We start from the raw sequence: 24251 nt of genomic DNA, 5'->3' as shown, positions 1-24251 counted from the left end.
AAACGGAGGGAGTACAACTAACCAGCAAGAGATACTCCGCATGACTTTAAAGTCTACTTTCCAGTAAAGCATGGCAATTTAAACTCAGAACTCATAAAAGCAACAAAAACTACACTGGGCATTACAATCCAGAATTAAAATTACCAATGCTTGCTTCTCTCCTAAGAACCAAGTGAACATACATCATTATCATCTTTTTCTTTTTCCTTTCGTATCTTTACCTTCGTTGTGCAGCACTTCTAGTGGTTCTCTTAAGCTCCTGAACAGGTTCAGATGTTTGGCGAGTAGTTCTCCTAAGCTCCTGAACAGGTTCAGATGTTCGATGACGGCCTTCTCCAACAGTATCTACCCTTTCGGATTTGACACTTCGACGCTTCTTTCTCACGCCAGCTGAAGAAGGCTCTGCAGCTTGGTGTTGACTTGGTTCACCCCAATCCTCTTCCTCCCCTTCGTCTTCCTTTGCTTCCTCAAATGTGGACCCACTGAGCCATTCAGTGCCACAACTAGGACAAACTTTTTAAGCCTGTTTTCACTTATTTAATCAGCAACCGGAACCTTCGAAAATCACAGGGCCATCCATAATTTCTATATGTACATGGGAAATGAGAGAATACGAGTCAAGATAATACCATTCTTTGAGAAAACTTCTTCTTCAAACAGTAGTGGTGAATGCTAGTGTTACAATCCTCCTTTTGGCACAACTCAGCCTGTAGCAAAAACATTAAGGGATCAGACTACATTGTGTCTTAAAAAAAAAAAAAAAGAGGCAGGCGCATCCACTAACTGAGCAGCGGGGCATAGACGCCACGTAGAACTATAATACTCAAATAAACTGTTTATAAGAATACCATATCAAAAAAATTCACAGAAGAGTATATGAATAAAATCTACCTGCCTTGTTCCTTTCCTATATGCAAAGATAATTAGGATAGGGATTTATAATATTAACTTAATATACAATCTATTGAAAAATAAATCCTTTTTTTATTCAGAAAAAATCCACTGACGCCTTGGCCTGGGCACCCCTAAAGGTGTCACTACGGCACCCCTCTACAATAAGGGCAGCTGCCACTGCACGGCGCCCAGTGGAAAATAATGGCACTTTGGCATGAAGATGTCAGTGCAAGCATTTGTCAGAAAACCCAAAATGCCTATAATTAAAAGGCCAATAGTAACACCTGCTCCTGAATTGCAATATAAAATGAGAAACCTAGAACATTTAGCTGAGCACTACCATCAGATAGAAAAACAGTAATTTACTTATGGAACCTAAAATGACTCAAACTAGGAAATTAGTTACACCAGATGACGCTACCCATCCTACCAACTGTTTGTTTTGGACATCAGATTACCACGATGATCATTTGGTTGCTACAATTAATGAAGCAAATTTTAGTGGATTATAAGGAATACCTTCACTCCTGCCTCATTGCAAATTTCACACGATGTAACATCATTACTTCGAAACCAGCTCCGAAGATCGAGGAAGGATCTAACACCAAGCCCAATTTTTCCGTCAGGGATGGAGCAAAGCCACCGATCTTGCACAAGTTCATCTATCGTTTTATCTTTTTGAGATATAGTGAAATTCTTGAATGCGTAGGGAACAGTAGATGTGCCACTCGGTGATTGTGATCCTATTCCATTCTGTAGATGAGATGGAGTAGATCAAGAAAGATATTAAAAACCAAAATGCAATACAATACTCTGAATGCAAATACCGGCATTGAAGCACAATATGTTGTACTAAATAACAGCTCCATAACAATACAACAGCTGTTCCTTAAAGATTTATCGTGGCGGACATGTCGTAAACATGATTTACAAGCTATAAGGTTTTCTACGTCTGGCACCAATCAGCATACGATACACAAGGTTTATATTTTCTAACTTCTGTTATTGACCAAAAACCAAAAGCCCTTGCAACACCAGCACAAGGCTATATCAAGAATATCATTCAGATAACACAACCCCTTGTGCGTAAACAGCAGTTAAAATCTTTTCAAAATAGTCAAATGTATCTGAGGGAATCACAGTACCTAGAGTTCCGAAACTCAAGGATATTTGTTGCTTTTTATTGAGAGGCGATATATAAACTACTGGCCACCATGTTCAGGCATCCAAGTGATTTTTGGTTCTCAGTTTGGCTTGAACAGAAAAGAATATACTCAACTACAGAGGATCACAGATTTAAGACCAATGATGCCTTATACAAGGAATAGATCACACACAATACTTACCTGTAATACTCGTGTTGAACACAGATAAACCATGAAAGTATTATATGTCAACTGAGATTCTGAGAGAGATAACTCGAAAAGGAAATTTCTCAAACCTGATTCTCTAAGCGGATATTGAGAGCATCAATGTTCGTTATGCAACCACTAGCTGTTGTGTCCTGCGCAATTGCTTCTATCTGGGAAAAGCAGGTCCAAAAGGAAATAATCAAACACATTTGGCGACTCACTTTTTACAATGAACAAGTATAATTGCAGAAGATACAACGGTCTCATAATCACATGTCTAAATAAATGTATGATAAGAATTTGGTGCTTCGCAAATATAAAAGATAATCCAAATTACACCCTGTCCCACTATACTTAAAGAGGGGAATGAAGTACAGCGTAGCCATGAAGATAAATTTTGAAAGTAAAATACATCAAGCAACCACATCCATCTCCATATAGTTTAAGCTGCTGGACAAGACTTATTTTACATAGACTATCTTAAGGGATTAACCTACTTGTTACCCCCTCAAACGTAAATTTCAGTGAGAAGTATCACTTCAGCCTCAAAATTAAAGTGCGTCGAATATAATGAACTCTCATGTGCAAGTTAAATTTAACTTTATGACATCAAAATTTGACCATCATTAAAAAAAATGTCAAGGAATCATGGATACCCTAAAGCAAGCATAACAATCTTATGCTATACTCATTTTCCTTTTCACAGCTGACAATTACGAATCACTAATAATCCCCTTCTTTTCAATACTCTACAAAATTCGTGTAACTGCAATGCCCTAGTTTACTTACTAAACAACTCATTATTAGAATTAAACGCATATGAGCATGTCAACATCCCCTGGAATATCAAGAATCATCTCAGGGATGGCATATCTGTTTTCATGCTCATATACGTATAATTCTAATAAATCAACCAACAAAACATAAGAAACTAACGATGTAGGTGGTTATACTTACAATACCCTTGTAGAAGGCAATTTGAGGAACTGTATATTTAATCCCAAGCTTGGCCTGTTCATCAGCAACATTATTTACCACACCATAATAAACTTCTCCATCATACTGGTTTGTGAAAGCACGCAACTCAAACCGTACAAATGTAAGCTCCTTGTTTATGTTCAAAAGATAATCGTCAAATTCCCTCTCTCTCGAATCTGAAGCTGTAACAATTACCAAGTAAAATTAGCAAGCCTATTTTCTGTTGGAAAACGATTAACAAAAAAATAATTTTTTAAAGTTTTAATAAAAAATTATAATTTATTGTTTTTTTTTGTGAATGAAACTTTTTAGTCCCACATCGTGGAGTTTCCAATTTTTAGTAGTTTTAAGAAACTATATAAACTTATTAGTCCCACATTGTGGAGTTTCCACTTCTTAAATTGTTTTATTCCATTATATAAAGAAATTCACTATTTTTGTAAAATCGATGGGAAAGGGGTTGTTCTATATTTTAGAGGGACCCCTAAGGGAAAATATTTTATAGCGTTTCTTAAGAGTTCGCGATTTTCCTTAACGGTTTTTTCGGAGTTGTCAAGCTCAAGTTGAGCATCTACTACATATGCTAGTAGTAGGTGTAGTAGGGTGTTTTATCCTGGAGATATCCGTCCTGTGAGGGCTATAGCATCACTCTTGAGTGTAGCCGGGCGCTAATGTCTTAAGGGCAACGTGTTGAACACGTGACTCACTCTGTTTTTCCAAAGTTTTGCCTTGTTGCTGTTGTGGAGATATGAGAAGCTCGTTCGTTTCGTCAATCGATCAATTCCATTATAAAGGAGATAAGTATCAATAACTTTTGCTTATTTGATTTTTTATTTATTTTAATTATTGCACCCAACAATCTTAAGACATTACTATGTGTAATAATAAAAAAAATGGTTGGTTGGTTTGTGAATCATGGATGTTAATTGTGGAGTGAAAAACAAAAACGAATTTTTTGGTCAGCTGTAGAGTTTCGAGATTATCTCTTAACCTAGAAGGAATTTCGATGAACCCTTTTGACACAACGTAGTAGACATCCTGATAGTTACCCACGTAAAATTTCAGAATTTTTGGAGTTGTAAAAGTATTTTTTTTGATATTTTACAAAACAGACAAATTTTCCTGAAAAATTCTGACGAGCAAACTTTTGTTGTTAACTAAAGTATTTTTTATGGGGTAATCATGAGTTTTTTGATATGGTGGTTCAAACGAAGTTTGTAAATCTAGATATTATCTTCAAAACTCATATTTTTTCTTCCGTTTCGGAACTAAGGTTTGTGAGATGTGGTGTATTAGGTGATTGGGAAATTACTGTGTCCGTGGTCAGAGTATAAACGAAGATTGTGACATGAAATTGAAAAGGAACATGGTTACAAGGCGCATGTGGATGAACACAAGTCTTCCAAAGCTGACAAAGGCGGGAATATCAAACACAACTCTAACCGTAGTCTTCATAAGAAAGGTATGTTTTGTAAAACTGAATCCGGCATTACTTTAATTAAGGGTGATTGTTATGTTTGTAAAATTCCTGGCCATACGGCAGTAAAGTGTAGACAACATAAAACCTTAATAAGTAGAAAGTTAATGCTAATTTAGTTGAAACAAAATGAACCATGATGTCGGAAGTTATTTTAATAACCAATGTGAGAGACTGGTGGGTGGACTCTGGAGCCACTAAGTATGTTTGTTGAAACAGAGACATGTTCACCTCTTATCAGAGGATAAGGGATGTCGAGAAACTCTATATGAGTAACTCATCTGCGACAGAGGTTGCATAAAAGGGAAAGGTTGAGCATAAGTTCATATCTGTAATATTCTCACACTGAATGAAATTTTCATGTTCCGAGCATATGAAATAATATTGTATCTTGTTCTCTTGAAGATGGTAAAAGATTGAAGATCTTAATTAAATGTGGATAACTTGTTATAACTAAGGGTATTGATTTTTTAGGCAACAGTTATAGGACTTAGGGTCTATATAAGTTTGAAGGAAAATCTGATGAAGTGAACATAGTTGATTCTTGTGCTTTCTTTTGTGTGTCTTTGAATTTTTTGCATGGTAGACTTGGAACCGTAAAATTATAAGTCAATGTATAAACTGCCTAGCATAGGCTTCGTACCCAAATTTAGTTTGGATCTTGAACACAAAAGTGAAATGAATATGCTATAAAATCTTTTAGCACAAATGTTCATGGTAATTCTAATCCCATAGAATTAATTCAGTTAGGCCTAGTTGGCATGATTTCAACCCAAATCCACTATGGTAAAAGATGGTTTATAACTTCCGTAGATGATTGTACGAGGTACTATCTTGTATAATTGCTTAGGGATAAGGATGATGCCTTAGAAGCCTTAAGATGTATAAACTTGAAGTTGATGACCAATTAAAAGCCTTGAACATATTAATTTTATCCTTAAGGAGATCATAATTACCATGTTGATTAGTTCAGGATTACCTGCGGTCTTGTGGGAGGAGGAAGTCCTCTTAACTAGTATATCCTGAATATAGTACCCTTAAGGATCAGATGAAACTCCATATGATTTATGGAAAGGTAGATGACCTTCTTATGAATATGTCAAAGTGTGGGGGTGTTTGACTAAGATTGTCATTCCTCTTCCTAGAAGAACTAGATAAAACCAAAAATGGTGATTGTGTCTTCATATAAGGTATGCTGAGTATACTTCTACATATAGATTTTTGGTTGTGTGTTCTTATTTTTCATACTTTTGGTGTGATTTTTCTGACTTTGTTGTGAATATTATTACATAATCTAGAGATACTGAGTTCTTTGAACATGTTTATTCTTAAACATGTACCTCATTAGAGATGTGTTGTTGATCCCCTAGATTTATTTTCAAATAGTCAGAACTTATCTTAAAGGAAGATGAAGTTAAGGTTTAGCCTAAGAGAAGTAAAACAATTAGACTTGAGACTTCTTATGAAGCCGACTTCATAACATGCCTAGCGTAGTCTAAGCCCTGGACTTGTAAAGAAGCCTTGATATCTACTGAAACCCCATTCTGGTAAGAAGCTTCATTTAGTGAAATGGACTCAGTCCGTCGGAACCTGACTTGGGAGGTTTATAGTTTACCTCCAGAGAGTAAGACCATGAGATGTAAATAAGTCTTTAAGAGGAAACATTAGGTATATGGAACTGTAGAAAAATATTAGGCTAAGATGGTAGCTAAAGGCTGTAAACTAAAAGAAGGTGTATATTTCCTTGATTCTTATTCACATGTGACGAGATTTACTTACGTTGAGATGCTAATTGTTATTGCTGTCATAAAAAAATTAGAGATACATCAGATGGATGTTAAGACAGCTTTTCTAAAATCGTGAATTAGATAAAGAAATTTACATAGACCAACCTGAGGACTTTATAGTGAAAGGTTATGATGACAAAGTTTGTCAGTTGAACAAAATTTTGTATGGTTCATAAAATAAGCACGTAAACAGTGACATGAAAAATTTGATCATGTGATAATGTGTAGTGGATTTAAGTTAATGAATCTGACAAGTATATTTACAAGTAACTTGTTAAGGATGCCTGTGTGATTGTATGCTTGTATGTTGATGATATGCTTATACTTGATACAAACATAGATGTGATTAATTCCACTAAAAACATGCGCTGAATGAGAACGTTGACTTGAAAGACTTAGGCCCTGTTGATGTAATCTTAGGGATGAGAATTAGAAAATAATCTAACATATGTAGTCTTAGTCATTCTCATTATGTTGAATTTTGTGCTTAAGAGATACAATCAGTGTGATTGTAAGCCTTCTTGTACTCTGTACGATTATTCTTGTAGACTCAAGAAAATTAAGGATAATGGAGTATCTTAACTTGAATACTCAAGAGTTATAGGATGTCTGATGAATTTAATGAACTGTAAGTGTCCAGACATTGCCTATAGTGTGAGTAAGTTAAGTAGATATACTTGTTGTCCAGAGCAAGAGCATTGGGATGCACTTAGTAGAGTATTACGGTACCTAAAATACTCTATTACCTTTTGTTTGGTTTATGAAAGGTATCTTCCTGTCCTTGAGAGACTTTGTGATGCAAACTGGATAGTTGACTCAGAGGAGTCTTAAGTGTACGAGTGGATATGTTTTCACTCTAGCAGGAAGGTTTGTTTTGGAAGATTTCAAACATACATATATTGCTCAATTCATTATGGAATCTGAGAGTATTGCGATAGATAAAGCACGAGAGGGGGCTGAGTGCCTAAGATGATTTTTAGAAGACATTCCTCTCTGGCATAGGCCTGTGCCAGCTATATCTATATACTGTATTAGCCAAGCTATAATAGCTAAAGCTAAAAATAACTAATCTCAATTGGCGTTATTTCCATTAATTGGATAAAGTCCAAGGAGAATATCGCGCAACCTTTGACGAAAGGTTCATCCAAAGAGATTGTTAGAAACACATCGAAGGGGATGGGGCTTAAGCTCATAAATTAAACTTGCCATGAAGGATACTCAACCTTGCTGACTGGAGATCCCAAGATCAAGGTTTCGAATGAGACAACTAAGTTATGGTGGGTAAAGGTAAACACTATCAGAGAATTTTATTCTCTGTCCTTTCCCTATGGTGTAGACGTGATAGTGTGACTGCATGTGAAGGATGAATTTTAAGAAGTCTTAATGAGTTCTATAGTTTCAATTTAAGAAAGTGGGATGTAGCAGTAACACTCTTTATGGAAACTCACCTATCAGAATGAGGAAGTGGGTGGTGGCTCTCTAAAAGAGTCACGGAAATAACCGCAAGTGCACGGTGTCGGAAAGTAGTGTGGTGCAAATACGGGTCGATCCGCAGGGACAAGGTGGGCAAATTTGCTATTTTTTTCTTAATCTTGCTAGCTAACTGGGCTTTGTTGGGTTTGTAAGTAGCAGTGGTCTTAATGGACATAAAAATAATGAGCTGTGGGATCTTGGACAATGGATGAGATGATTTGTGGGTTATGGACTGAGGTTGTGAAAGTGAACAGTGGGCTGTGAGAGTTGTTTGTGGTGTTTTGAGCACTACTAAACAGTGAGTGAAGGAGCAACATAAGTTAAGGAAACAACAAAATGGAGTGAATTGATCATGAAAACAGTAAAGAAGTAAAGAAGCAAAGATAGTAAACAAAAAAAATACAACAAAAGAAACAATGGACAGTTGTGGATGAGTGACAGAAACTAAGGCTTCAATTCCACCACCTAGATGCATCTAATTCCCTAGTTTGATAAACTTATCCTCTTTTTCATCAAATGGCTATAGAGGTTCTAGCCTCAAACCACTTTGAATGTGTGAAACAATCACTAACCACTGTGATGACTCAATTTCAGCTAACATGTCAATTCCCTAGCATTACTTGTCTGTCTAAAGCACAAGTAATCACAGATTGAGCTATAACAGTTTACACAGAGCTTTGAATTTTGACAAAGAGTTAACCAAACTACCTAGGATGCTTGACATACAAGGTGAAAGCAAATTGGCAAAATTCAGAAATTAAGGCATGCTTATCATTAAACTTTCATTGAGGAGAAGTAAACACACAAGGGAATTTCATTCATCAGGGGTTTCATCTCTGCCTCAGAAACTAAATTAGAACATGATACTAACCTATCACTAAACAGGACAAGTACTAACAGTAGACATTAACATTAAAATTAAACAGTGAAATTAACCCACTTAGGGGGAACTAGGATAACCCAAGAACAGTTTTTACATCTCACATCACTTCCCTTTTATAGCTTACAAAATATCCAAATTTTCAGAAACCCTAAATTGGAAACCCTAATTTTTAAATTGGAAATTAAACTCACTCTCTGATGCAAATAGCCTCGACCCATGCTTGTACTTCTCCTCCTCTGCTAATCCTTTACTCGAACGCTGCTCCAATTTCCTTCTTCTCTCCACTGTGAAACCCTAGCTATGTTTGTCTTCTTGGTAGCATCAAAAATTAATGCTAAGAACAAGACAGACACGACTAGGGAAGAGGTAGGTGATGGTGGTGGCGTCCTTGTGGTCGTGGTGGAGATGGAGACGGCGGAGCAGACATGGCAGGGTCTGCCATGGTCGGGGGAAGAGAAGAAATTTGGGGGAAATGAGTTTTGGGGAAGAAGGTGGGTGTTTGTTTTGGGTCGATGGGTTTGATGCTTAGGGTGTTGAGCGGGTTCATCAAACTTTGATGTTTGGCGAGCTGAGATGTTGGATCATTGGATCTGAGTGGAATCGAACGGATAGATGGAAGGATGTGTGAAGCGACCGTCGGATTCTGAGGTGCAACGAAGTTAACGGCACCAGATGGAGTTAGGTACTGTAGTGTAAGGCGGAATCATCGGGATTTGATGCACAGGCATAGGAACGACCGTTGGATTCAACTACCATCTAATCTGAAGGCTTGGAATTTCAGCGCTGTGGTGCTTGGCAGAGACTTCCGATTTTGATGATCTATGAAGGAGCGACCGTCGGATGCTCCTGAGAACTGATCTGATGGCTGAGAACGGAGGCGCTTTTGTGTGTAGAAAATGAGGTTGTGCGCACCATTCTTCGCGGCTTCCTTGCGTAATTTCTCCCGGCTTTTCACTACTTTTCTGCTCTTTTCGCTCCGCGACTCATCCGAACTTTATTTATTACCTAAAAATACAAAATTAATTAATAAAAATATTTATTCTTGAAAACAATGAAAATACAGAATATGGGATAAAATGTAGAATTAATGCGCAAAAGATGAGTTAAATGCCAACAAAAAGGGATAAATATATACAATATTTGGCACTCATCAAATACCCCCAAACCTGAATTTTACTTGTCCTCAAGTAAAAACAAACTAAGGAAATCCTAACTATACCACTGTCGCTGGTCTCTCGAATGCATTTAGCGTATGCACTAAGCCTTTTAAACCACTAAGTGTCCCTAGTGGACGAGTTGAAGTCTCGTGAAGGTTTACCAGAGGTGTGCCTACAAAACCTAAGGACAAAATATGAGCTCAGATTCCATCAAATGTGACATGTGCAAAACAGTTTAAGCTCACAGCAAAATGGAGATGTCAATCTAGCTATCGAAGGCACAATCCTAGCACTGATAACAAATAAGGACATGTGATAAGAGTGTAAAGTGTATCTACACATGTGTAAAGAAAGATCTGAAGTTATGACTACTAATCACCAAGAGATAGTTTCTCAGGCTAAGAACTGAGGTCGAAATCTAGCTAGCTGTCCGGACTTTACGAGAATTGTGAATGAGTTGGAGGTATTTCACAATTACTCGCGTTGTACATCAATGGCATACACCCTCCTTGCTTATTACAAAGAAACAACAAAAGATGACTATTTACATGACTCTTATTTACATTGACAAATCTCTTTTATTTTGGACAAAGAGATGATGGAATTGATAAATACTTGTTTTTTTTGTATTTTTATGATATTTTTTTTTTTTTTTCTGAATATATACCTCGTTTTTTTTTTTTTTTTTTTTTTTTTTTTTTTTTTTTTTTTTTTTTTTTTTTGAACAAGGAAACACTTTTGATACATAACAAGAAGAAACAAAAATTACATGACACTTTGCAAGAGGTAGCCCTTTTTGATGCACCCAGTTAAATTCGATGGTTGTCTTTCTTAATGTAACCTCCACCTTCTATCCCAACCAACCAAAGAACAAGCTAGTCCAGTTTCGTTCAGTATTCTAAAGTGATTGGCAATCGTAACTTCCTATCAAACACCTTGAAGATCGAGGCCATACATGTATTGGTAGATCGTGCGCGTGCAAATTTCTTATCACTATGTGAATTGTGCTAGAATCAGGGTGCCTAAATATCTAGACTAAGACTCCTAATAAAAATACATATTTGCACAAGAGTCAACATTTCAAGGTAAATGAGCTCCATTTTTATGATTTTTTCATCATTTTTTCATCATTTTTTTTTTTTCAATTTTTCAATTTTTTTGGAATTTTTCAATTTTTTCAAAAAGAAGAAGGAGTTCGTTTTCAATTATGGCATATTATCGTGGTATCTACTCTATACCCCCGAACCTAAACTAAACATTGTCCTCAATGTTTCAAAATATGGAAAGAATTAAAATGCAACATATGGAAAGGGACATGCTGAGTAGAGTAAAAGGAGAGAGAATACCCGATTTCGGCGAAAGCAGAATTAAAACTCCGTTATTCAAGGCAAAAATCCAACATATTTCAGCCGAGATCATATTGGATGAGCAAAATATATACAAAAGGAACAAAAGGGTTTTTTAAGAAATTTTAGCTACTGGATTATATACAAAAAAATTCACCATACACTAACAATCTAAAGAGTTGAGGATCAACCCAAAAGACAAAGTGTAGACATTTCAACAGCTTCACACAATAATAACAGGAAAGAAACGCAAGTGAAACTGTGAAACAAAATGAGCTACCCCCAAACCTGGATTTTACAGAAGATATTTTTGAAAACAAAATCGCGCAGTTTCGGGGGTTCATCATGCAAAAGGTCTAGCTCGAAATGAACTGTGCTAGGGACGGGCAAACATGCTAATTCCAACTGTGGTTCCTCAGATGTATTATACTTAGAAGCAAAATAGTCCAAGAGGACTTGGGAAGCACACAGTTCCAAACCTAGGTTAGGAATTTTCAGAAAAATTGGTTTGTCAATATGGGTACAAACCACATCTAGGTTGGGTGGAAGGCCATCAGATTGTGACTTATGTAGGACGATAGGCACATCATTATTAATCAAATCAAAATCTCCTAAATCATCTACACATGTCACATCATGCTCACAATCATCAATCAAATTAGCAAGTTCACACTCAGAATCATCAACATCATCAACAGATTTATTTTCATGCATTGGCAAATCAGGAGAAATATCACAATGTGACCTAGGTAGAGAATCAGACACATCAAATATATTTTCATGCATATTAGTGTCTACAGAAGATTCAACTATTCCTATGTCATGTTCATCTTCACAGAATAATTGTACGAATCCCATGTCAATATCAAAATCATATGAATTACAATGAGTATTAGAGAAAACAACATTCATGAAGGTCGAGGGCGAGAAGCCATATGTTATTGAACCAACAGGTTCCACAATATTTTCATGTTCTTCTAACACATCATCATAATCATCATCATGGTAGCATGCATATTGGTCCTCATTAAAAGTGGTGGTGTCGTTAGTCGATTCATGTTCCTCTAAATTAGGTTCATATTCAACATCATTTACATGAATGAGACTAGACACTTCATTAGGGACAACATACATTTCCTCATGAATTTCCTCCTTTTGTAGGTGAAGCAAAATCTGATCTAAATATGCCTGAATTCGTGATGTAGATCTATCGAAGTTTTGCTCACTAAGTCTTAAAGCTTCTGTGGTGGAGTCTAAATTCATGGGAGTACAAAATTCTTCATGTTCAAATTGTGGTGAATGGTACATGTATGCATGGTCATTAGGGTCTACAAAATATTGATCGCAACCCTCAAAGGATTGATTATGGTCCCAATGACTACCATTCTCACAATTCATGGGCATTTCATACATTGGATTTTCTCTTGATTGCCTAAAATTATGCAAAATATGACAATGCTCAACAGGGTGGTCTAAACTACCACATGCAGGACATGCATAGATTTCAGGTTGCCTAAGAAAATTAGATGTGACAGATTCCTCATGTGATTGCATTTCTAAAGCTGCGATTCGAGCTTCTAATTGATCCACAAGAGATGATTGTGTGAGTGAGGCACTAGCAAAATGTTCATTTTCACGTTGTGGCGAATGATGCATGTGTGAATAGTCATTAGGGTTCATGTATTGAGGCTCGGAACTTTGAAAATGTCCATAATAATTCCTATGACTATTGACATCATGGTCTATGGGAGGTTCATAACGTGAAGTTTGTCCATACGCAAGTTCTCTAAGGGATTCGTTGTATTCCCCAACTGTAGAAAAAGATCTATACATGATTGGGCTCAAAGCTCAAAATTTGGTTTTTAAGGGATTGGACTTTTTGGAAAAATTTGGTTTTGTTGGGAAAAATTTGGTTTTGGGGCGGGAGACATTTGGTTTTAATGGGAAAAAGAAAAATTTTGGTTTTTGTGTTGGGAGCAAGAATTTTGGTTTTTGAAATTAGGAGCAAATTTTTTTTTTTTTTTTTTTTAAACTTAGCCTAGCATAAATTATCACACCCCACAAAAGAAAAAATAAAACAACAATAAATAATTACAAGCCCATAAAAGAAAGAAAAAGAAAAAAAAAGAAAAATTATTACAAGCCCAAAATAAAAAATAAAGAAAAACAAAAATTATTACAAGCCCACAAATTAAAAATGGAAGCCCACAGGTTGGGTTCTCTTAATGGGTTTAGGCTTACTTGCTTAAGCACAGCCCAGCTGCTCAGTTAGGTTGCAAAAGCCCAGTTGGGCTTTGGATCATCCTAAGCTTTGGCTTTTCTGAGGCCCAGTTGGGCTTTGGTTCACCTCTGCAGTTTACAGCCCAGTTGGGCTTTGGTTCAAATTGTTAAGCTTGACAGCAACTTCAGCAGGCTCACCAGCTCAGGGCTTTGCAGCAGGAGCAGATCAGCAGCAACAGGTGCAGAAGCTCACAGGATTCTTGGCCTGGCACCAGCAGGAGCACCACAGCAGCACAAGAGCACCAGCAGCACCAGGTGGTTCAGTTCAGTGCAGGCAGGGCAGCAACTCAACAGGAGTTACAACAAGCAAAATCAGCAAGCAAGCATAGGAGTTACAGCAAGCAGAGTTCAGTAACAACCCAAAAGAAAGAAAGAGCAATTGCGCCGCAACCGAGTCCCCGGCAGCGGCGCCAAAAACTTGGTGGCTCTCTAAAAGAGTCACGGAAATAACCGCAAGTGCACGGTGTCGGAAAGTAGTGTGGTGCAAATACGGGTCGATCCGCAGGGACAAGGTGGGCAAATTTGCTATTTTTTTCTTAATCTTGCTAGCTAACTGGGCTTTGTTGGGTTTGTAAGTAGCAGTGGTCTTAATGGACATAAAAATAATGAGCTGTGGGATCTTGGACAATGGATGAGATGATTTGTGGGTTATGGACTGAGGTTGTGAAAGTGAACAGTGGGCTGTGAGAGTTGTTTGTGGTGTTTTGAGCACTACTAAACAGTGAGTGAAGGAGCAACATAAGTTAAGGAAACAACAAAATGGAGTGAATTGATCATGAAAACAGTAAAGAAGTAAAGAAGCAAAGATAGTAAACAAAAAAAATACAACAAAAGAAACAATGGACAGTTGTGGATGAGTGACAGAAACTAAGGCTTCAATTCCACCACCTAGATGCATCTAATTCCCTAGTTTGATAAACTTATCCTCTTTTTCATCAAATGGCTATAGAGGTTCTAGCCTCAAACCACTTTGAATGTGTGAAACAATCACTAACCACTGTGATGACTCAATTTCAGCTAACATGTCAATTCCCTAGCATTACTTGTCTGTCTAAAGCACAAGTAATCACAGATTGAGCTATAACAGTTTACACAGAGCTTTGAATTTTGACAAAGAGTTAACCAAACTACCTAGGATGCTTGACATACAAGGTGAAAGCAAATTGGCAAAATTCAGAAATTAAGGCATGCTTATCATTAAACTTTCATTGAGGAGAAGTAAACACACAAGGGAATTTCATTCATCAGGGGTTTCATCTCTGCCTCAGAAACTAAATTAGAACATGATACTAACCTATCACTAAACAGGACAAGTACTAACAGTAGACATTAACATTAAAATTAAACAGTGAAATTAACCCACTTAGGGGGAACTAGGATAACCCAAGAACAGTTTTTACATCTCACATCACTTCCCTTTTATAGCTTACAAAATATCCAAATTTTCAGAAACCCTAAATTGGAAACCCTAATTTTTAAATTGGAAATTAAACTCACTCTCTGATGCAAATAGCCTCGACCCATGCTTGTACTTCTCCTCCTCTGCTAATCCTTTACTCGAACGCTGCTCCAATTTCCTTCTTCTCTCCACTGTGAAACCCTAGCTATGTTTGTCTTCTTGGTAGCATCAAAAATTAATGCTAAGAACAAGACAGACACGACTAGGGAAGAGGTAGGTGATGGTGGTGGCGTCCTTGTGGTCGTGGTGGAGATGGAGACGGCGGAGCAGACATGGCAGGGTCTGCCATGGTCGGGGGAAGAGAAGAAATTTGGGGGAAATGAGTTTTGGGGAAGAAGAAGGTGGGTGTTTGTTTTGGGTCGATGGGTTTGATGCTTAGGGTGTTGAGCGGGTTCATCAAACTTTGATGTTTGGCGAGCTGAGATGTTGGATCATTGGATCTGAGTGGAATCGAACGGATAGATGGAAGGATGTGTGAAGCGACCGTCGGATTCTGAGGTGCAACGAAGTTAACGGCACCAGATGGAGTTAGGTACTGTAGTGTAAGGCGGAATCATCGGGATTTGATGCACAGGCATAGGAACGACCGTTGGATTCAACTACCATCTAATCTGAAGGCTTGGAATTTCAGCGCTGTGGTGCTTGGCAGAGACTTCCGATTTTGATGATCTATGAAGGAGCGACCGTCGGATGCTCCTGAGAACTGATCTGATGGCTGAGAACGGAGGCGCTTTTGTGTGTAGAAAATGAGGTTGTGCGCACCATTCTTCGCGGCTTCCTTGCGTAATTTCTCCCGGCTTTTCACTACTTTTCTGCTCTTTTCGCTCCGCGACTCATCCGAACTTTATTTATTACCTAAAAATACAAAATTAATTAATAAAATATTTATTCTTGAAAACAATGAAAATACAGAATATGGGATAAAATGTAGAATTAATGCGCAAAAGATGAGTTAAATGCCAACAAAAAGGGATAAATATATACAATATTTGGCACTCATCAAATACCCCCAAACCTGAATTTTACTTGTCCTCAAGTAAAAACAAACTAAGGAAATCCTAACTATACCACTGTCGCTGGTCTCTCGAATGCATTTAGCGTATGCACTAAGCCTTTTAAACCACTAAGTGTCCCTAGTGGACGAGTTGAAGTCTCGTGAAGGTTTACCAGAGGTGTGCCTACAAAACCTAAGGACAAAATATGAGCTCAGATTCCATCAAATGTGACATGTGCAAAACAGTTTAAGCTCACAGCAAAATGGAGATGTCAATCTAGCTATCGAAGGCACAATCCTAGCACTGATAACAAATAAGGACATGTGATAAGAGTGTAAAGTGTATCTACACATGTGTAAAGAAAGATCTGAAGTTATGACTACTAATCACCAAGAGATAGTTTCTCAGGCTAAGAACTGAGGTCGAAATCTAGCTAGCTGTCCGGACTTTACGAGAATTGTGAATGAGTTGGAGGTATTTCACAATTACTCGCGTTGTACATCAATGGCATACACCCTCCTTGCTTATTACAAAAGAAACAACAAAAGATGACTATTTACATGACTCTTATTTACATTGACAAATCTCTTTTATTTTTGGACAAAGAGATGATGGAATTGATAAATACTTGTTTTTTTTGTATTTTTATGATATTTTTTTTTTTTTTTCTGAATATATACCTCGTTTTTTTTTTTTTTTTTTTTTTTTTTTTTTTTTTTTTTTTTTTTTTTTTTTTGAACAAGGAAACACTTTTGATACATAACAAGAAAAACAAAAATTACATGACACTTTGCAAGAGGTAGCCCTTTTTGATGCACCCAGTTAAATTCGATGGTTGTCTTTCTTAATGTAACCTCCACCTTCTATCCCAACCAACCAAAGAACAAGCTAGTCCAGTTTCGTTCAGTATTCTAAAGTGATTGGCAATCGTAACTTCCTATCAAACACCTTGAAGATCGAGGCCATACATGTATTGGTAGATCGTGCGCGTGCAAATTTCTTATCACTATGTGAATTGTGCTAGAATCAGGGTGCCTAAATATCTAGACTAAGACTCCTAATAAAAATACATATTTGCACAAGAGTCAACATTTCAAGGTAAATGAGCTCCATTTTTATGATTTTTTCATCATTTTTTCATCATTTTTTTTTAATTTTTCAATTTTTCAATTTTTTTGGAATTTTTCAATTTTTTCAAAAAGAAGAAGGAGTTCGTTTTCAATTATGGCATATTATCGTGGTATCTACTCTATACCCCCGAACCTAAACTAAACATTGTCCTCAATGTTTCAAAATATGGAAAGAATTAAAATGCAACATATGGAAAGGGACATGCTGAGTAGAGTAAAAGGAGAGAGAATACCCGATTTCGGCGAAAGCAGAATTAAAACTCCGTTATTCAAGGCAAAAATCCAACATATTTCAGCCGAGATCATATTGGATGAGCAAATATATACAAAAGGAACAAAAGGGTTTTTTAAGAAATTTTAGCTACTGGATTATATACAAAAAAATTCACCATACACTAACAATCTAAAGAGTTGAGGATCAACCCAAAAGACAAAGTGTAGACATTTCAACAGCTTCACACAATAATAACAGGAAAGAAACGCAAGTGAAACTGTGAAACAAAATGAGCTACCCCCAAACCTGGATTTTACAGAAGATATAGTTTTGAAAACAAAATCGCGCAGTTTCGGGGGTTCATCATGCAAAAGGTCTAGCTCGAAATGAACTGTGCTAGGGACGGGCAAACATGCTAATTCCAACTGTGGTTCCTCAGATGTATTATACTTAGAAGCAAAATAGTCCAAGAGGACTTGGGAAGCACACAGTTCCAAACCTAGGTTAGGAATTTTCAGAAAAATTGGTTTGTCAATATGGGTACAAACCACATCTAGGTTGGGTGGAAGGCCATCAGATTGTGACTTATGTAGGACGATAGGCACATCATTATTAATCAAATCAAAATCTCCTAAATCATCTACACATGTCACATCATGCTCACAATCATCAATCAAATTAGCAAGTTCACACTCAGAATCATCAACATCATCAACAGATTTATTTTCATGCATTGGCAAATCAGGAGAAATATCACAATGTGACCTAGGTAGAGAATCAGACACATCAAATATATTTTCATGCATATTAGTGTCTACAGAAGATTCAACTATTCCTATGTCATGTTCATCTTCACAGAATAATTGTACGAATCCCATGTCAATATCAAAATCATATGAATTACAATGAGTATTAGAGAAAACAACATTCATGAAGGTCGAGGGCGAGAAGCCATATGTTATTGAACCAACAGGTTCCACAATATTTTCATGTTCTTCTAACACATCATCATAATCATCATCATGGTAGCATGCATATTGGTCCTCATTAAAAGTGGTGGTGTCGTTAGTCGATTCATGTTCCTCTAAATTAGGTTCATATTCAACATCATTTACATGAATGGGACTAGACACTTCATTAGGGACAACATACATTTCCTCATGAATTTCCTCCTTTTGTAGGTGAAGCAAAATCTGATCTAAATATGCCTGAATTCGTGATGTAGATCTATCGAAGTTTTGCTCACTAAGTCTTAAAGCTTCTGTGGTGGAGTCTAAATTCATGGGAGTACAAAATTCTTCATGTTCAAATTGTGGTGAATGGTACATGTATGCATGGTCATTAGGGTCTACAAAATATTGATCGCAACCCTCAAAGGATTGATTATGGTCCCAATGACTACCATTCTCACAATTCATGGGCATTTCATACATTGGATTTTCTTGATTGCCTAAAATTATGCAAAATATGACAATGCTCAACAGGGTGGTCTAAACTACCACATGCAGGACATGCATAGATTTCAGGTTGCCTAAGAAAATTAGATGTGACAGATTCCTCATGTGATTGCATTTCTAAAGCTGCGATTCGAGCTTCTAATTGATCCACAAGAGATGATTGTGTGAGTGAGGCACTAGCAAAATGTTCATTTTCACGTTGTGGCGAATGATGCATGTGTGAATAGTCATTAGGGTTCATGTATTGAGGCTCGGAACTTTGAAAATGTCCATAATAATTCCTATGACTATTGACATCATGGTCTATGGGAGGTTCATAACGTGAAGTTTGTCCATACGCAAGTTCTCTAAGGGATTCGTTGTATTCCCCAACTGTAGAAAAAGATCTATACATGATTGGGCTCAAAGCTCAAAATTTGGTTTTTAAGGGATTGGACTTTTTGGAAAAATTTGGTTTTGTTGGGAAAAATTTGGTTTTGGCGGGAGACATTTGGTTTTAATGGGAAAAAGAAAAATTTTGGTTTTTGTGTTGGGAGCAAGAATTTTGGTTTTTGAAATTAGGAGCAAATTTTTTTTTTTTTTTTTTTTTAAACTTAGCCTAGCATAAATTATCACACCCCACAAAGAAAAAATAAAAACAACAATAAATAATTACAAGCCCATAAAAGAAAGAAAAAGAAAAAAAAGAAAAATTATTACAAGCCCAAAATAAAAAATAAAGAAAAACAAAAATTATTACAAGCCCACAAATTAAAAATGGAAGCCCACAGGTTGGGTTCTCTTAATGGGTTTAGGCTTACTTGCTTAAGCACAGCCCAGCTGCTCAGTTAGGTTGCAAAAGCCCAGTTGGGCTTTGGATCATCCTAAGCTTTGGCTTTTCTGAGGCCCAGTTGGGCTTTGGTTCACCTCTGCAGTTTACAGCCCAGTTGGGCTTTGGTTCAAATTGTTAAGCTTGACAGCAACTTCAGCAGGCTCACCAGCTCAGGGCTTTGCAGCAGGAGCAGATCAGCAGCAACAGGTGCAGAAGCTCACAGGATTCTTGGCCTGGCACCAGCAGGAGCACCACAGCAGCACAAGAGCACCAGCAGCACCAGGTGGTTCAGTTCAGTGCAGGCAGGGCAGCAACTCAACAGGAGTTACAACAAGCAAAATCAGCAAGCAAGCATAGGAGTTACAGCAAGCAGAGTTCAGTAACAACCCAAAAGAAAGAAAGAGCAATTGCGCCGCAACCGAGTCCCCGGCAGCGGCGCCAAAAACTTGGTGGCTCTCTAAAAGAGTCACGGAAATAACCGCAAGTGCACGGTGTCGGAAAGTAGTGTGGTGCAAATACGGGTCGATCCGCAGGGACAAGGTGGGCAAATTTGCTATTTTTTTCTTAATCTTGCTAGCTAACTGGGCTTTGTTGGGTTTGTAAGTAGCAGTGGTCTTAATGGACATAAAAATAATGAGCTGTGGGATCTTGGACAATGGATGAGATGATTTGTGGGTTATGGACTGAGGTTGTGAAAGTGAACAGTGGGCTGTGAGAGTTGTTTGTGGTGTTTTGAGCACTACTAAACAGTGAGTGAAGGAGCAACATAAGTTAAGGAAACAACAAAATGGAGTGAATTGATCATGAAAACAGTAAAGAAGTAAAGAAGCAAAGATAGTAAACAAAAAAAATACAACAAAGAAACAATGGACAGTTGTGGATGAGTGACAGAAACTAAGGCTTCAATTCCACCACCTAGATGCATCTAATTCCCTAGTTTGATAAACTTATCCTCTTTTTCATCAAATGGCTATAGAGGTTCTAGCCTCAAACCACTTTGAATGTGTGAAACAATCACTAACCACTGTGATGACTCAATTTCAGCTAACATGTCAATTCCCTAGCATTACTTGTCTGTCTAAAGCACAAGTAATCACAGATTGAGCTATAACAGTTTACACAGAGCTTTGAATTTTGACAAAGAGTTAACCAAACTACCTAGGATGCTTGACATACAAGGTGAAAGCAAATTGGCAAAATTCAGAAATTAAGGCATGCTTATCATTAAACTTTCATTGAGGAGAAGTAAACACACAAGGGAATTTCATTCATCAGGGGTTTCATCTCTGCCTCAGAAACTAAATTAGAACATGATACTAACCTATCACTAAACAGGACAAGTACTAACAGTAGACATTAACATTAAAATTAAACAGTGAAATTAACCCACTTAGGGGGAACTAGGATAACCCAAGAACAGTTTTTACATCTCACATCACTTCCCTTTTATAGCTTACAAAATATCCAAATTTTCAGAAACCCTAAATTGGAAACCCTAATTTTTAAATTGGAAATTAAACTCACTCTCTGATGCAAATAGCCTCGACCCATGCTTGTACTTCTCCTCCTCTGCTAATCCTTTACTCGAACGCTGCTCCAATTTCCTTCTTCTCCACTGTGAAACCCTAGCTATGTTTGTCTTCTTGGTAGCATCAAAAATTAATGCTAAGAACAAGACAGACACGACTAGGGAAGAGGTAGGTGATGGTGGTGGCGTCCTTGTGGTCGTGGTGGAGATGGAGACGGCGGAGCAGACATGGCAGGGTCTGCCATGGTCGGGGGAAGAGAAGAAATTTGGGGGAAATGAGTTTTGGGGAAGAAGAAGGTGGGTGTTTGTTTTGGGTCGATGGGTTTGATGCTTAGGGTGTTGAGCGGGTTCATCAAACTTTGATGTTTGGCGAGCTGAGATGTTGGATCATTGGATCTGAGTGGAATCGAACGGATAGATGGAAGGATGTGTGAAGCGACCGTCGGATTCTGAGGTGCAACGAAGTTAACGGCACCAGATGGAGTTAGGTACTGTAGTGTAAGGCGGAATCATCGGGATTTGATGCACAGGCATAGGAACGACCGTTGGATTCAACTACCATCTAATCTGAAGGCTTGGAATTTCAGCGCTGTGGTGCTTGGCAGAGACTTCCGATTTGATGATCTATGAAGGAGCGACCGTCGGATGCTCCTGAGAACTGATCTGATGGCTGAGAACGGAGGCGCTTTTGTGTGTAGAAAATGAGGTTGTGCGCACCATTCTTCGCGGCTTGCGTAATTTCTCCCGGCTTTTCACTACTTTTCTGCTCTTTTCGCTCCGCGACTCATCCGAACTTTATTTATTACCTAAAAATACAAAATTAATTAATAAAAATATTTATTCTTGAAAACAATGAAAATACAGAATATGGGATAAAATGTAGAATTAATGCGCAAAAGATGAGTTAAATGCCAACAAAAAGGGATAAATATATACAATATTTGGCACTCATCAGTGGGCCGCTTCCTATGAGAATATGAGCTTTGATTCTCTAGAGCATTCTGAGAAACATGATATGTCCAGGGCCAAATTGGACAAAACGGCACGAGCTTGGCAGCAATCTTGGAGATATCACCCGTGGTTGTTATCGCGAATTACATCAAATGATAGCAGTTCAAGACATAGTTCACTGTCTCTAGCAAGTAATTCCGGTAATATCTCACTAAGCAAAGGTTCAAGACCTCATAGACACCTCTGCCTAAAATGGTATTTCCTGCGATTTTTATGTGATTTTCGTTTTGATGGTTTTGGTATTACTGGAACTTAGGACCTAAAGGTCACTAAGGGTTCACTAGTTCATGCTTTTTCACTTTGGTGAAAGATACCTATAGTTTCACCATGTGAGAACTAAAGATGAAAGCTCTCAATATTATTATGATTTATGCAATCCATAGTATGACCATGGGGTCAACACACTTTTGTGTGAGGGAGAGGACGTCGAAATGACTAGTATGATTTCAACACTTGCACGATCAGTCTGTTTGGATCGTGAGGTTGGGATGTTGATTTACCAAGATCTATCTGTGTTTTCATGTTTTATTGAGTTTTCATTCATGTGGGGGATTTTTGGAAAACGATTAATAAAAAAATAATTTTTTAAAGTTTTAATAAAAAATTATAATTTATTGTTTTCTTTTGTGAATGAAACTTTTTAGTCCCACATTGTGGAGTTTCCAATTTTTAGTAGTTTTAAGAAACTATATAAACTTATTAGTCCCACATTGTGGAGTTTCCACTTCTTAAATTGTTTTATTCCATTATATAAAGAAATTCAATACTTTTGTAAAATCGATGGGAAAGGGGTTGCTCTATATTTTAGAGGGACCCCTAAGGGAAAATATTTTATAGCGTTTCTTAAGAGTTCGCGATTTTCCTTAACGGTTTTTTCGGAGTTGCCAAGCTCAAGTTGAGCATCTACTACATATGCTAGTAGTAGGTGTAGTAGGGTGTTTTATCCTGGAGATATCCGTCCTGTGAGCGCTATAGCATCACTCTTGAGTGTAGCCGGGCGCTAATATCTTAAGGGCAACGTGTTGAACACGTGACTCACTCTGTTTTTCCAAAGTTTTGCCTTGTTGTTGTTGTGGAGATATGAGAAACTCGTTCGTTTCGTCAATCGATCAATTCCATTATAAAGGAGATAAGTATCAATAACTTTTGCTTATTTGATTTTTTATTTATTTTAATTATTGCACCCAACATTTTCTATTCACAGAGGTAAAAACCTAATTTCAATAAAACCCTAACCTATTTTTTAAACCAAAATGAATCAAGTGATAGATAAATTAAAACCTTGTTTTTTCCCGCTGACGACGGCGAAGATTGAAAGGAATTCATCTTCCTTGAGAGGACCGCGAGATATAAGAGTTTCTATGAGCGCTTGATGTCTCCAGCTCAAATTCGGCATTCTCAAATGACTTTAAGAAACCCTAACTTGTTTTTATCGAACCTTAGAACAGACCTAAAGTAAAATTGGTTTTAAAAAGTAATGAGCCAAACGAGGAGGATATATATTCTTTTTGCGGGAAAAGTGGTGATTTTTCCCGCCAAAAGGTAGTTGAGCACTTTTTACCCAACCTCGTCAATCCATGTAGGTATTTCAGAACCAAGAGGAGGTATGGTTAAAAATTAGGGGAACTTAGGGGGAGACCCAAAACAAAAATATTTTCATTCTCAGGCCCACAATTAATTTTAGGTACCGTGACACCCATAATTATATGAAATTGTTAAAAATGTTTGCATGACGGATTATGCATCCGCATGACGGGTTATGCATCAGGGGTATAATTGGCAACGCAACTTGGATATAACATATCTAAAAATCCGCGCCTTGGAATTTTACAAATTTTACATCGTTGGAAATCTTTTTAAGAGAGCTACGCAACGAGTACAAACAACAATATTAAATTTTTGTTTTTCACGAAAAAATCGGAGGTGATCATCATTTTAGGCAAAATTTCGAAAACTGACTACATAACCATTATGCATCCATCAAAAAAGATGCATAACACATTCTGCAGACGCATAACG

The 24251-nt window shown here is 37.3% G+C and overlaps 1 protein-coding gene across 1 annotated transcript; it reads right to left on the bottom strand.

Annotated features, from left to right (window-relative positions):
- Nucleotides 1-13: 13 nt before the first annotated feature.
- LOC113309095 (non-structural maintenance of chromosomes element 1 homolog) lies at nt 14-23628 on the bottom strand. The gene is made up of 6 exons (XM_026557522.1): nt 23514-23628; nt 3204-3400; nt 2336-2416; nt 1414-1647; nt 630-707; nt 14-523 (listed from the first exon to the last, which is right to left on the bottom strand). The coding sequence occupies exons 1-6, from the start codon at nt 23626-23628 to the stop codon at nt 518-520; spliced, it is 711 nt and encodes a 236-aa protein (XP_026413307.1). The 3' UTR covers nt 14-517.
- Nucleotides 23629-24251: the final 623 nt, after the last annotated feature.

This window comes from Papaver somniferum, chromosome 9 (genome assembly GCF_003573695.1).
Source record: "Papaver somniferum cultivar HN1 chromosome 9, ASM357369v1, whole genome shotgun sequence".
Taxonomy (NCBI): Eukaryota; Viridiplantae; Streptophyta; class Magnoliopsida; order Ranunculales; family Papaveraceae; genus Papaver; species Papaver somniferum.
Note: the sequence above shows the minus strand (reverse complement) of the source record. Positions and strands in the feature narration are given on the sequence as shown.